General features: G+C 53.7%; 2 protein-coding genes across 2 annotated transcripts in view; both read left to right on the plus strand.

The window, feature by feature from the left end:
• The window catches only part of LOC111154761 (intermediate filament family orphan 2), a 42,619-nt gene extending 39,398 nt beyond the window's left edge, over positions 1–3,221 (plus strand). Inside the window, exons 6-9 of the mRNA XM_022514654.1 lie at positions 307–427; positions 538–630; positions 1,510–1,640; positions 2,847–3,221. Of these exons, the coding sequence (XP_022370362.1) occupies positions 307–427; positions 538–630; positions 1,510–1,640; positions 2,847–2,952 (451 nt within the window). The 3' untranslated portion in view covers positions 2,953–3,221. The remainder of the gene's footprint in view (positions 1–306; positions 428–537; positions 631–1,509; positions 1,641–2,846) is intronic.
• A 6,646-nt stretch (positions 3,222–9,867) lies between these two features.
• LOC111154830 (aldehyde dehydrogenase 4 family member A1) overlaps positions 9,868–15,240 on the plus strand; it is a 26,494-nt gene continuing 21,121 nt past the window's right edge. Inside the window, exon 1 of the mRNA XM_022514758.1 lies at positions 9,868–9,929. Within this exon, the coding sequence (XP_022370466.1) occupies positions 9,868–9,929 (62 nt within the window). The remainder of the gene's footprint in view (positions 9,930–15,240) is intronic.

A 15,240-nucleotide genomic window follows, 5' to 3' on the forward strand; every position in this document is an offset into this window, starting at 1 on the left:
GGATTTGGGGGGAAAATATCTTTAGTCTTCGCTGATTAAAGACTGGCATCTTTACAAAGAGACATTTTAAATGGTATAAGTAATATAGCAATGCTTTTTTGTGTTTTAAAAGAGCTCACCAGCGCCCCCCCTCCCACCCTCAACCCCTGCTGGATAGGGCACGTGTCCCCTTTGGCTGGCACCCCTATCTGTGTGGGACGGCCCCCCGGCACGAGCGTACCCATCGGGGTGGCGCCCTTTCTTCCCCCGTCCTGGCCTCTGCAGCCAGGCTCCTGGTCAGCCATGCCCTCTGCTGTGATCCCACAGGCGGGAGACCTTTGACTTTGACGATGACTGTGATAGCCTGACGTGGGAGGAGAATGAAGACACACTGCTGCTCTGGGAAGACTTCACCAACTGCAACCCAAGCATCGACCTGCAAGGCGAGGTGAGCCCCCGGCCCGGCTGCTCAGACGCCGGCCAGCCCGCCCCGTTCCCCACTCGTTCCCGCAGCCTGCGCCACCTGACTCATTGGTCCCCTTTGTTCTGCGTCCCCAGCAAGAGGAAAATTTGGGCAACTTGATCCACGAGACAGAATCCTTCTTCAAGACGAGAGACAAGGAGTACCAGGAAACGATTGGCCAGATCGAGGTGAGGGCTCGGGCTCTCAGCCCCTGGTGAGGCTCCTGGGATGTGAGGTCTTGACTACAGTCGAGGGGGACAGGGGGCGGGGCTGGTGGGGTCGTGGGCACAAGTTCACAAGTTGGAGGCCTGCGTTTCCCTGTGGCTCCTACTCCTCCTAGGGCCTCAGTTTTCCCGGGTATAAGATAGATCCCATGGGGGTGGTGATCCGTGTCTGTCCCAGAGAGTTTTTTATGCTATGCAACAGAGAGGGTGATCCCAAACAATGAGAGAAGACGTTTGAGTGACATTGAGGGACTCTAGGCCCTCAGGAAGGCTCGCTAGTACTCACAGGCCCCTGTACGTGCCTAGGGGCGGTTGGGCGTCTCCGGCCTGCCCAGTGGGTACTGTACCCTGTTACACAGAGCAGCAGAAGAGAGGAGACTGGCCGAGACCCTGGCTGGCCCAGGGTCTCCTGCCGGGAAGCACCCTGTAGGCCAGCTATCTGCACCGTAGAGCCCGTGCTTGGCCACATCTTTCAGTGAGAGTGAGTGCTGGAGAGGGAGAAGCCCCTTCCCTGGGGGCTCTGTCATTGGTAGAGGAGAAGGGTCAGAAACATAACGGAGACCTGAGAACTGTCCTAAGCAAGTCTGTATAAAGCGGGGCAGGAGGCTGGGCGGGGTGGAGTAGGGGGACCCCATGCAGGCTGCCCCTCGAGTCACTAGGGAGCTGTTCCCTGTTCCCTGCAAGCAGTTCTGAGGCTGGGGTCCAGCCTGCGGAGAGTGCAGGGCGTGGTGTCCCGGGGTGGCCTCGGAGCTGTCACCACCGAGAATGCGCGGAGGAAGTGGCTGAGGGTTCCTGAGTGCCGGGGACTTGGCCTCACCTTTCTGCTGCTTTGTGGCCTTTCAGCTGGAGCTGGCCACGGCCAAGAGCGACATGAACCGGCACTTGCACGAGTACATGGAGATGTGCAGCATGAAGCGCGGGCTGGACGTGCAGATGGAGACCTGCCGCCGGCTCATCAAGGGCTCTGCAGACAGGTGCCTGGCCCCTCCTCCCTGCGGGTGCAGCGGCGGCGTCCTTGGTGGGGCTTGTGGGGCTGCGTCTTATCGCCTGGTCCATTTTGTCTGCCCAGCCCATCCGTCCATCCATTCACGCTTCCAGTATTAGCCATCTGCTGTGTGAGGGAGGACTTGGGCGTCTGATCCCACACACCTCCCGCAGCAGCCCTGCCCCCACTGACTCAGCAGCTTGTCATTTCCAAGGCCTGCTCTGTGCCAGGCCGCGGGGACAGTGATGAACAGAACAGCGGCATCCCCCGCCCTCTTGGGGCTCATGCCCCACTTTCTGCCCAGTCGCCGGGTAGAGGAGGGACGCAGGGCCCTCCCCAGCATCACTGCTGATGGGGCTCCTGGTGTCCGTGGGAAGCAATTTCCCTTCCTTTCCTGTCCTCCCACCAAGGGCCACTGGGTCTGTTCCCAGGACACTGACATGCCTCAGGCCCCTTGTGTTTGCCAGGGAATGCCAAAACAAAGACAGAGCTCTTGCCTTCAAGGAACACACAGCCTTTTAGGGGAGACAGATATGCCAGTAATAACATGAGATGGTACATGAGAAATGCTGGGCAGGAAGCACAGATGTGTTCATTGTACTCGTTCTTATTATTATGACTCGTTCAGGTTATAAAAGAGGGAGGGGCAGCTCAGTGGGGGAAGGGGCTGGGCTTAGGATGTCATACCTTTAGCTCATTGTCGTCCCTGGAATCCACTGTCGTCACCTCCGTGTTCAGATGGAGGAACCGGTTAAACAGCTTGCTCCTGGCCCCCTGCTCATCCAGGACAGGGCCAGGATCTGGACCCAGTACTACTAGCCGCTGCCCTGTGTGGCCTCCTGCTGAGCTCTGAGTTAATTAGGGTTTACTGAGCACCTACTGTGTGCCTGGACCTGTGTTAGGTGGTTGGAGAGTAGGACCAGAGCTCGATCCATGGTTCCTGCTCCCAGGGAGCTATCCGCACGCAGAGCACTTAGAGGCCGTGCAGGGGGACCCGAGAGGTCTTGAGGGCCACAATCAAGTCCGTGAGCTTAGAAGATTCTAAGGAGAGCAGAGTGAAGGCGGGGTCTTAGGGCGGAATCATCAATGATTAGATTTTATGCAAGGGGCGGCTCAGTCTTTCCCTGCCCCTTGGATTGCTTCAGGAGTCCCCAGACTGCCCTCTGCATGACCCCTGTTCTCTTATGCCTTCCAGGAATTCACCATCTCCCAGCTCCGTGGCCAGCAGTGACTCAGGAAGTACAGATGAGATCCAGGATGAGTTTGAGCGGGAGGCGGATGTGGAACCCATGGTCAGCTGATGACGGAGGCCCCCTGTGCCTGCTGGTCTTGGTGATGGCGCCTCTGCCCCTCTCTCCATGGGGCCAGGAAGGCTTCTTGGAGTGGGGCGCCAGTCCTCACCACACAGACTCCCTCTGCCCTCCCTTCTCTGGAGGCCCTGAGGGACCGCTGCTTCCTTCCTTCTACCCCACCACCAACCAGTGCCCCGCCTCCATCCACCCACCCAAGGAATGGTGCTGTCAATTTCTATTGTTCTCCACGTTACAAATGCAGACTTCTGTCCGGACGATGCAGTGTTAACTGTGCCTTTTCCCTTAAGCTGAGCCACTTTGAGCTCCAAAGAATTCTTCCTAGCAGGTGTTTTTATACAAAACTCTAAGGTGGGGATGGGGGGGGGCTGGCCTGGTATAATGTGGATTTCTCCCCTCCCACCTGCTTCTCTGATTGGCCCTGAGCTCTGCCCTCCCCTCCTTTGCCCACCCCCGCCCCTCGCCCCAGTGCTGACCTGAGTTGGCCTAGGAGAGGTCCACTTCCCCATCCCTAGGAAGGAGCTGTTTGCCTCTGCAACCTTTCCAGGCCTGGGTGGGGGGGGGGTCTCCCCAGTGTTTTTACTTACTGACAAGAGAGAAAAGATGGGAGGAGGGAGGGCAGACAAAATTTTATTTTCTTTCTGGATTGAGTGGCGCAGCGGAGGGACAAGGCACTGTGTGGGAAAGTGGAGTCTCACTGTGTTTAAACTACTATGCAAAACAAAACAAAACAACAAAAAAAAGCAGCTTGCCTTATATCATTGTGGAAGGTAGGCCATCGCCCAGACTCCTGGTTTTCCCCTGGAGCTGGCAGGGAGGCGGAGGCTAGGGCAATCTCTCTCGCAGCCTCTGAGGGTGAGCACTGACTTGGGAGTAGGGGCTCTGTCAAGGTCTGTAGTGAGGCCGGTGGGGAGGAGGGCTGCAAGGCCACGTCCACCGGACTGCTTGCTTTCTTGGGACCTTTGTGGGGTGGGAGGGGTCTTTTATTGCCCTGATGACTTGATGTTTTTCTCTCCCTTCCCAGCCAATGATAAGGGGCTACAGATCTGTAATTTCTCTGTGAGAAAGCCTGGAGGGGGCGAGGCCTGGTATCCAGCCCTCCGCAGTGGGGCTGGGTTGGCACCGCCTGCTGCCATCTTGCTTGGTTCTCTACCGCCCCTAGTCGCGGGCTGTTCGGCCACTGGCAGGCACTGGAAAGGGAGGGGGAGAGAGGCAACAAGGGCTGCTGGCAGATCGGAGGAGGCAGGAGTGGAGCTGGAGTGTGAGAACCATCCTTTGTTCTGCTCATGGACATATGTAAGCCTGTTTCCATATTTCACTTGATTGACTGACCAGTGGGGAGTTAACCTGAGCCAGTATCTCCCCAATGCTTGGGTCAGAAGGCCCCGTGTGGAGGCCACCCGCCAAATCTCAGTGTGGAGCCAGCCGAGCAGGTTTTGCTTTTTAAAAAAAAAAAAAAAAATTCTTTTTGTACACACTCCTGGGGACGTGATTGCTGATTTTTGTGTTCCTGGTTTTTTTTTTAATTAAAACAAAATTTTTTTTATTGGCCCAGGAGCTCCCCCTGGAGGTCCAAGAAGCAAAATGCGCCCGAGGCCCAGAACTCCCCACCTACCTCTCTCCTGTGGAGGTGGAAGAGGGCCTCTGGCTGTAAATCGGGTGGCAGCCCCCTGTCTTTCTTCCTCAGGGTACCAGCGACTGTAAGGGCCTTCTCTCTCTTCTGTTTCCCCACCTGTTTTGCGGTCTTAAAACCATTGTACATAATATTCATATTATATATATATATATGAGAGAGAGAGCATGTGTGTTAGTGACCGTATGTAATTTTTATTTATCAGAACTTGGTGGCCTTTATTGTGAGTTTTTCTCTCTTTTTTTTTCTTTTTCTTTTTCTTTTTCTTTTGTGGTTGTTGAGGGAACCTGCTGGTCCCCTGTGGCAGTCTGGCCCAGAAGCTTCCGTTCCCAGCCAGACAGCCCCTGGGTAGGTACGCGGAGGGACAGTGGTTTCGGAGGAGAGACAGCCCCTGGCCCTCCTCCTCACTGACCCTTGTTCTAAAGGTTACAGGGTTCAAACATACCTGATTATTATTGTAATTAGTGTTGTTGTTTTAGTTTTAGTTTTATTTTAACCAAAGTCAGGCGTGGACCTCAGCTGCTGGAAAGATTTTCCGTTTCTGGGAGGACACCGCCCCCCCCACCGCATCCCCGGGCCTCCTCTGTCTGGGGCTGAGGGGGGTCATGGAATGACCTGGTTTGGGAAGCAGAGCAGAGGCCAGGCTTGGGTTGCTCCTCAAGGTGGTGGGGAGGGTGACAGAGCTATCTGTTGTGTTAAGACATAAGGCAGGAGTGTAAGTATTCGGGGGTACTAAGGGGACCATGGCTGTCGGTGTCCAGTGGTGTTATTTATGTTCATGTATATAGGACGTTTGCCTCTGGGACTAGGGTGCCAGGGAGTGTGGAAATGGTGACAGCCAGACATGGATGCTGGCTGTGCAGCTTTTTCCTGCTGGTTTTCCAGAGTTGCTCTGCCCTGGGGAGCTAGGATCTGGGGCAGGTGGATGCGGGGTGTTGGGGGTGGCAAGGGTGTGGCTGACCAGCCCGGCTGCCTCTCTCCCCACCAAGTTCTTTTTTGAGTTTGTTGCCAGTGGGCCCTAGCTTGTGCCCCTGCCGTGAGCCCACAGCTTGCCAAGAAAGACCCCAACGCTCGCTGGAGCAGCCCCCGGTCTGCTTGGGACGAACTGCTCCGTCCTTTGTAAAGCTGTAAATACACAAATTTCTATTTCTAAGCCCAGTGTCATATTGACATTGGTATCTTAAGGTTGTTCTCAGATGGGCTCTCCTGTGCTGCCCTCTCTCACTCTCCTATTTTTGGGGGTTTTATAAAAAGAGAGGATTGGGGAGGGGCAGGGAGAGTAGCTTCTTTTTGGCTCCCCGGTTGTGGAAGACACACGCGCACGCACGCACATACACACACACACACTCCTCTGAGACTCCAAACGGGGAAAAAAACCCACAAAACATTGGCAAGTAAACACATTTTGTTTTCTTGTAGCAATATATCTTGAGGTCTCTGAAGGGCCAGTCCATCGTGGACTTAGCTCTGACCTTCAGAGAAGCAAACCACTTGGGCTTGGAAGGGGGGAGAGGGTGTGGGGGAGGGGGTAATATAAGGTGTAACTTAAGCTAAATGTAATCTATTTATAAAGTAAGAGATTCTCATCTATTTTTATGAAAGGAAAGGGTTTTTAAATCTAGGGTAGGCAGTTCTGGTAGCCCAGTGTTCTCCCGTGAACAAGACTCATGTCACTGCTGGTCTGAATTTGATCAGTGCCCCTCCCATCTCCCCGGCCTCCCCACCCTCCACCCCTGCACCTGTGAGCGGCTTTAGCAGAGCCTATGTACGTCCCACCTCACCCCATTTCCCTGTTCCTTAACCCACCCTCCAGCTCCTCAGTCCTTGAAAGTCTCAGGGTGGGGGGGCACCTGTGGGAGTGGGTGGGCAGCGGGGAATTCAGAATGGAGGTGGGTGGGGAGGAGGGGAGAGGGGGCACCGGGTAGGGGACAAGCTCTGCCTCAGAGGATGGCCTCTGTTCGGTGACATGGGTCTGGTGTGCCAAGTTTCCATTGCCAGGTCAGCTGTATTTGGGAGAGGTTGAGAAGCAGCGGACCGTGGGTGACTATGGGACTGTTGGTTCAGGTGGCGCTCGGTTTCCTTGGGGCCTGGACCCTAGTGGGTCCCGGGTGGTCAGGGAACTGGAGCAAGAATGGAAGGGCTGGGAGATGCCCACCACCCAGCCCCAGCTGTGCCTACTCCAAGCCGATGCCTGGGCTGCAGTCCTTGATGTGTTCCTCCAGGGCCTGGGGCAGGAACTGGGGTGCTGGGACTTCCTCAGACCTGGGTTCCACCATCTTGAGACCCCGAGCATCCTCTTGATATGGGGAGTCTGGAGGCAGCTGAGTGGGTATGGGTAAAGGCTGATTCTCTCGGAAAGGGAATTTTCCTTGACTGGAGGATTTCCAGGTTCGGGACTGGACCTGGGCTGTGTGTTAGTCTTGGGCAAATCCCTCACCATTGCCGCTGCCGGGCCCTCAAGAGAAATGAGGCAAGGCATCATCTCCACCCCCAGCAAGACCCCTTCGTGGACGTTTTAGCATCTACCTGATTTTTAGCTCCATCCAGGGAAACTTTATATCCCGCAGTCCCATCCCACCCCACTGTTGCTGTTTGTCTGCCAGTTGGGTCTAGTGTCAAGGGGAAAGGGGGGGTTTATACTCATTGAAAGACTACTGATCCTACCGGAAAACCAACCTGTTTACTGTACTGTTGTAAATATCATGCCCTTTATATCCTGTATATTGGCTTCTTTTAAATAAAGTGAAATGTCTTAGAATTGATGGTGCTTTTTCTTTTTTTTTTAAATTGAGGATAAAATAGTGATGGGCAAAGGGCAAGAGGCCTGAGGGCTGCATAAACACCAAAACAAAGCCATTAGCCAGCTGGTGATAAAATAGGGAAAATTCACATCCCTTGTTATATGGGCACCTCATGGTGAAATCTTTGGAGGGCGATAGAGCAGACTTTATTACCATACACACTTTACGGAAGGGGAAGAGCGAGCCAGAGCGATCGCAGGCTGAGTAACTGGCATCGCCTGGTTTGCATTGAGGTCCTGCTGATCATAACCCACCCCCCTTTGTTTAACCTCCTTTTATGGTGCCCATGAGGGGCCACCTTCTGGGACTCTGGATTTGACACTGTCCAGTGTTCTAGTTTCTTCCTATTAATGGCCAGATTTAGGGAGACCCTGCCTCCTGTGAGCTGCCCTGCTCCCCACTGGGGTTTTCTCCAAGGATTCAGAGGGACAGACACCAATTCCAGTCTATTTCTTTACCATGTTTAAGACTTGCGCTTAGGGGTGCCTGGTTGCCGGGTCCGTTAAGCATCTGCCTTTGGCTTGGGTTACGATCCCAGGGTTCTGGGATCGAACCCCCCCTCCCCCCCGTCGACCCCCCCCCCCCCCATCGGGCTTCCTTCTCTGTGGGGAGCCTGCTTCTCCCTTTTCCTCTGCCTCCCTCTGTGTCTCTCATGAATAAACGAATAAAATCTTAAAAAAAAAAAAAGACTTGCGCTTAACGGAGCTTCCTTTTCTCCCCACTCTTTAAAATCCCCAAACTGTCTTAAAGGGTGTGACTTGGAGAAAGAGGAGTAACATGAAATAATGTGGGCGATACACACCCCCCCCCACTATAGAAACTGAGTCCCAGGGAAATAGGGTATTTTGCTAATGTCCTAAGGAGGAACCACAGTCATCATCAGCACTCTCACTCCTCAGCAGGTTCTCTGTTGCCTTTGCAGAAAATATTAAGAGGTAATTCGGAAGAGAGCTCTAAAAGCTTCAATTAATTTAGGAATGGAATGAATCCTGAAGAGCCAGCCATCAGGAAGGCTTCAGAATCCGGCTTTTTTTTTTTTTTTTTAATTTTTTTTTGAGAGACCTAGAGCTGGCACTAGTGGGTGGGTGGGGTAGGGTGGGGTAGGGTGGGGTTGTGGGGGGAGGGCAGAGGGAAAGAGCCTCAGATGGACTCCCGGCTGAGCGCAGAGCCTGATGTGGGGCTCGATCTCACCACCGATCTCACCACCGTAAGATCAGGACCTGAGCTGAAATCACAAGTAGGTCACTTAACCCACTGAGCCACCCAGGCACTCCCAGAATCCGAATTTTAAATAAAGTGTTCAAGCAAACAACTTCTCCAAGAGAAAACCAAAATTTTGACTCAGGGGTTGGGGGTGGGGAGTGGTGGGATGGAACGCAGGGACAACCAGTTCTGAGTGTTACAGGATTTCTTTTCCTCCAGTGCCCCTGGTTCTTGGTCACGCTGCTTGGAAGAAGAGGTAGACCACACAGAGTGGTGGGCAGCAAAGCAAGGTTTATTGAACGATCGTAAAGTTTATTGGATGATAGGGTACAAAGCTCCCAAAGGGCGGGGAGGGGAACCCGATAGGGTTGCCAATTTGGCATTTAAATCTAGGGGCTTTATGGGCTTGTTGGCCGGCTGTTTTACTCTGATCAGCCCTGACCTGCCTTTCTTCCAACTGTTCTTCATCACGAGGTCAGGGGCTTTGAAGGAAAAGCTAAGCATGGACCGGCTGGGTTTTCTCTCTCACTGATCCTAGTTGGCCAGGAAGCAGGCCGATTTACCTAAGCGCCAGGCCCGGAGGTGCAGGGTGGGTGGGTGCCCACCAGGCAGAGGCTGGAGGCAGGGTCTGTAGGCTCATCCCAGGGGATGCCGCCCCCCCGGGTGGAGGCCCGGGGCTGGCCGCGGTGTGGCCCCGCGGGGTCCAAGAGTCTGATGGCCGCTCCGCCAACGGGAGACCGAACCCTCAGGCCGGGACGCTCACGACACCTGACTCACCGACCCGCCGTTGTTCCGCGGCTCCTTACACTTGTCCCGTTCCGGCTCTCTCATTGGCTCTTTCCGCCCCTCCCGGAGAAGGCTACAGCAGGACCGCCCACCCGATTGGCTCACAGTCTTCGGTGTGTCATTCTGATTGGTCGAGGGGGCTCACGCCCCCTCTCCCCGCCCCCCGGAGGGCGACTGGGCCATACCATAAAAGACGAGGGGGAAACGTGTAAATACCAAAGCTTCCCTTTTGGGCTGCCTTGTCCTAGGTCGCATACTTGCGCCTCCAGTGCCTTCTAATCAGAGTGATCGTATTACCAAGAGGAAACACGGAAGCATTTAGGGTAAGTCTGACGCGGAAAACGGCCCCGTGATCCGCTCCCCCCCGCCCGCCAAGGTCGTGCGCTCCGGGCGGGGCTCCGCCTTCTGGTCGCGCCCGGAGCTCAAGATCTGTGAGCAACCCCGGGGCTCACCGAGTGCGGACAGTTCCGCTGCGAGCTCGAGATGCAGTCGCTCCAGCCTGCGCTCCGCCGTGCCCTGCTGGCCTGCCCCTGGAGGGAACCTGGGTGAGTGCGCCCCGAGTCTGCGGCGGGCGGGAGCGGGGGTGCCTGGGGGCCCCTCCCTGCCAGATCCCCGCGGCGATCGCGAGGGCTCCCCACGCCGGGGGTCGCCTCCTCTAGCCCTCTGCCCCTCACCCAGGCCTTCCTCCCGCTGCGACCCACCTCCCGGTCTCCTCCGCGAGGTGGACCCCTCCTGGCTCCCACGCTCGGAAAGTCGCCTCCTTCGCGCTCGTCTTCCTCCTCACAGGGAACCCACCGACAGAGTGCATCTCGATTTTTTGCACAGCGCTTCTCAGCCCCCCATCCTCGGTCTCACATTCAAGACTCGTCTCTGGGAGTCCCTGAGTCTCCTGTCCCCTTTCTACCGGGACTCCTCTTTCCTCTTCTCCCTTTTCCAAATTAAGTCCTGGGCAGAAAAGGGACCCTTCCTCCCGGTAGGTGGAAGAGTAATACTTAGGGAGTGGTTGTAATGGGCCAGACGCTGGGCGAGGTGCTTGATGCATGCCTCACTGTGATTTCTGAGGGAGAGACACTACACGGGAAGTGTATCGAACAGTGCCTGGCACTTAATACCCAGTTATTATTACACAGATAGTCGTTTATCACTCTCTTTTAAGCTGTGCCGGAGATGTTCCGAATTACAGGTGAAGAAACCAAGGTGTAGTTTTGGGGTAGATCAGCCCTGCAAATGCCCAAGCCGTGGAGTTGGATTCCTGGACCCTTGCCCACTCAGTGACATGCTCTTTCTTTTCTTTTTTTTTTTTCTTTTTTTTTAAGATTTTATTTATTTGACAGAGAGAGAGAGATCCCAAGTAGGCAGAGAGGCAGGCGGAGAGAGAGAGGGAAGCAGGGCCCCCGGTGAGCAGGGAGCCCGATGCGGGCCTCAATCCCAGGACCTTAGATCACGACCTGAGCCAAAGGCAGAGGCTTAACCCACTGAGCCACCCAGGTGCCTCTCAGTGACATGTTCTTAGAGACCCTCTGCGCTAGGTGGAGGGTGGAGGGAGGTAGGCAGAACACAGACCCTGTCCCAGACAGGCTCAGTCTGACAGGCAGGTACTTCTGTGGGCCTCTCTTTCAGGGCTGGGCAGCCCCCGCCCCCAGTTTGAATTTTGTTTGCCTGACCCCTAGGACTGTGACCAACTCTGTCTCCCTGCTGAGCTATGCCTTTTCTGAGTTAATCAGTTTCCCAAGGGATAGTGGGCGGGGGGGGGGGGGCGCACCCTGGGCAAGGGTCAGTTTCAACACTTCTGGGTGTCCTTTGTGGGTGGGGGCTTCATAGGTAAGGCCACAGGAAGAGCACATGGGGGAGGACTTCTCTCCCAAGCCAAGGTTGGGGGCCACACCTTCAGTGCAATCTCTTTTGCAAGCTTCTCCCTGGACTCGGACACCACCCTCCGCCCCCACCCCCACCCCCCGACCATGGGGGAGGAAGACCATAAGTTCATGTATTTACTGAGCACCTACCATGTGCCATGTGCTAAACCCTGGAAGAGAGGGGTACCCAGGGGACTTGCACATGGATGGGGACTTCGGAGAGTTTTCAGTTTAATGGTGCAGGGGAGAGGGCTTAGCCATAAAAACCTATAATACCTGGTAGAAAGCAATCCATATTCTAGGAAAAAAAAAAAAGCTTACGATAGCAGTAACATCTATCAAGCGATCAAGAACCATAGACCTGGCAGTGTGCTGGTAAGCATTGTACTATCCCTATTTTTACAGATGGGAAACTGATCTGCCAGTTAAAACCAATGGAGAGCTAAAATCGCAGTCAGGCTCCCGCTTCCTGCTCTTAATTACAGAGCCTCCCGAGTGGAGCTAAAGCGTTTTTTGCAACCTGATCTGAAGGCTCAGGTTACCTCTTTCGATAGAGCAGCTGGCCCAGAGCCCCAGACAGGGTTTCTCAACCTTGGCACCGTTAACATTTTGAGTTGGGTAACCCTGTGTGTTAGGGGCTGTCCTGGGCCTTGGAGAATGTTCGGCAGCTTTCCTGGCCTCTGCCCACGAGACGCCACGAGCACTCCACAGTTGGGACCGTCCATATAGGAATGTCAGACACTGTCCAACGTCTCCGAGGCCAAAATTGCTCCTAGCAGACAGCCGTTGTGCTAGAAAAACAGGTCTGATGTTGGGCCATTTTTTTGTTTATTCAGCTAATATTTAGGATGCTCTTGGGCCATTTGTGGAGAAACAGTTTTAGAACATGTTTAATAGTATCTCTCCGTGTCCTGTTCATAGAACTAATGCTGAGGAAAATCACCTCTTTTGTGGAACCTGGTGTGGGTGATGATGTTCATAGTGTTTCCCTTTTTGCCTGGAGTGCCAGGAATCTCAACTGATTTTTTAAAAACACCTTTTTTTTTTTTTTTTTTTTTTTTTGCGGGGGAGGGGGTGGCGCCTGGGTGGCTCAGTCATTAAACATCTGCCGTTGTTCAGGTCATGATCCCGGGGTCTTGTTCTTGAGCCCCGTGTGGGGCTCCCTGCTAAGCGGGAAGCCTGCTTTCTCCCTCTCCCGCTCCCCCTGCTTGTGTTCCCTCTCTCCCTGTCTCTCTCTGTCAAATAAAATCTTAAAAAAAAATATCTTTTGCCCCCAAATTTTATTTATTTATTTATTAAAGGGGTGGGGGAGATACAGAGGGAGAGAGAAATTTTTTTTTTTTTTTTTGGTAAGATTTTATTTATTAGCTCGGAGATCATGACCTGAGCCAAAAAGCTTAAGCGACTGAGCCACCCAGGCGTCCCAGGAAGTGAGAACCTTAAGCAGGCTCCACCTTAACGACCCTGAGATCATGACCTAGGCTGAAATCAAGAGTTGGACACTTCACCTAGCCTGAGCTACCCAGGCACCCCTAAAAATACTCTTAATCATGCATTCCCCCCCGCCTTTTTTTTTTTTTTTTTTAAGATTTATTTATTTAGAGAGAGAATGCAGGGTGCACATGCATGATTGGTGGGAAGGGGGTGAGAGAATCCCAAGCAGCTTCTGTGCCCAGTGCAGGGCTCGATCTCACAATGCTGAGATCAAGAGTTTGGTGCTTAACTGACTGAGCCCCCCAGGCACCCCCATGCATTTTCTTTTTATTTAATTAACGTGTGTCCATTGGAAAAAGTGCAGATAAAGCAAAAAAACATGAAAATGACCTAGAATCTCACCACATGGAGGTAACCACTGCCCTCACTTCGATTAATATCCTTTTAACTTTCCACAAATATATACACTTAAAAAAAAAAAAAAAAGCAAACCCAACAGTATAATGGGGGGCTCATCTGCATACACTTTTTTGTAGTTTACTTTTATTTCGTAGACTTGTCTATTTTACTATCTCCGTGGCCTCGTACCTTGTAATGACATGGATTATTTTACTGGGCTTCTTAGCAGCCTGTGATAGTTTTATAGGCATTACTATTCCCCATTTCGTGGATTAAACAACTAAAGCCCTTGAAAGTTAAGGAAAACTCGTCTAAGGCTTTAAGCTAGTAAACACCAGGCCCCCAGTTGACTGCCTCCTGTCTCCCTGGGCCCTGACGTGGTTTTTTTCTCTATTTCGTTGACTTTATCAGGGGGTTATCCTCAGTTATGTCTCTGCACATTCTTATTGGAAAGAACCAAGATACATATTTATATTTATGTATAGATTTAATAACTAAAAAAAGTAGCCCAGGCACATCGTAGGTTTATACCAATTGTGAATTTTTCTGTTACTTTTGTACCAGATGCTGCTGGGTGCCAGGGGTCCCCCCCACCATCAGGGGGTGGGTGGGCTGAAATTGGCTACCGTCCTGTCCCCTGCAAGAATCCTGGGTCACTCCTCGCAGTCCACCTACCTGCTTAGTTTGCAGCATTTCAGAACTCCCCAACACATGTCCCAGCCTGCCTGCCCCTGGAATGGGCACAGGCTGTGCTGGGCAGGGGGCTGGCCCATCCCATCGCTTCCTGGACATAAACTCTGCTCTCAGTCCTCCTAGAAGAGCCCAGGCAGTGCCTCTCTCCTGGAATGTTCTCCCCTGCCCCCTTGGTGAGCCCACACCCAGCGCTTTGTGGCCTTGGTGGTGTGGCTCTCCTTTGGCCCTTCATTGTCCTGTCTGTATAATGGGGAGACCCATCCGCCGCAGAGCAGAAGGGTTAGAGATGGTGTGACGGGGCTCATTATGTAACTAGTGGCACGAAGTGATGCTAATTCTGGCTTCAGAGGTTGACGGAATCCCCATTGGGCTGTGGTTGTCCCTGGTGCTCCCTGAGCACCTGCCTCTGGTACCCGCCCCCCAGCCCCGGCCCAGCACATAGTAGGTGCTGGATGCTTGCTGTTGGAATGGTCCAGAGGACAGCATGGGGTGGATTCTGGCCCCACCTCTTACCAGCTCTGTGGCCCCGGGCAGGCTCTTCAGCCTCCCTCCTGCCTTATTTTCCCAGGCGGTAAAGACAGTGGTAGATGTCTCCTAGGATTGCCTTGAGAGGAGATGAGTTCGTACACACAAACCACTTTGAAGAGTATCTGCTCCTGGACAATGATGCTTTTTTTTTTTCCTTTAATTTTACTCCTTTATTGGACAGAGGGGGGAAGCACAAGCAGGGGGAGCAGAGGGAGAGGGAGAAGCAGGCTCCCTGCTGAGCAGAGAGCCCGACTTGGGGTTCTATCCCAGGACCCTAAAGTCATGACCTGAGCCCACGGCAGTTGCTTAACGGACAGAGCCACGCAGGTGCCCCAACAATGTTGCTCTGAGTATTGTTTTGATCCCTCTCCCCCCCAGTCATGAGCTGTCCCGAGTGATCACCCTGGACCAGGAAGATTCAGACACGAGGGTCCCAGCCAGCACAGGGATGATGGAGGCAGGTGTGGAGCTCGGGTGCCCTCGGTGCCTTCCCGTTGTCCTCACTAATGACGCCGAGGCAGAACCCTTTCTGTTGGGGTAGACCCTGCTCACCACCCCCCCGGGGGGGGGCAGACAGCTGCCCATTTTGGGGGTTTCCTACCCTGCCCCCACCTTTCCTTTCCTGGCACGGAGTAGACAGCGCCCATGAACAGCAAACCACCGCCCTCCTCTCTCGAGAGCTGGGAAATGCTGGGAGGGAGGAGACACAAGCTGGGTGGAGAGGAGGACGAGCCCGTCCCCTTGGCCCTGCTGCTTGGGTCTTTGACAGGCGCCAGGTGCTTCTGCCGTGTGAGAGAGGAGGCCCTGGGTTCAGGTGCTGCTCTGTGGGGCGGGGAGCTGTGCCCTGGAGCCATGCGACAGCATCAGTATCCCGGAAGTCGGTTTTCTCATCTGTAATAGTAATAGTAATAGTAATAGTAATAGTAATAGTAATAGTAATAGTAAT

Source organism: Enhydra lutris, unplaced genomic scaffold (assembly GCF_002288905.1).
Source record: "Enhydra lutris kenyoni isolate GAN:26980312 unplaced genomic scaffold, ASM228890v2 scaffoldscaffold38, whole genome shotgun sequence".
NCBI lineage: Eukaryota > Metazoa > Chordata > Mammalia > Carnivora > Mustelidae > Enhydra > Enhydra lutris.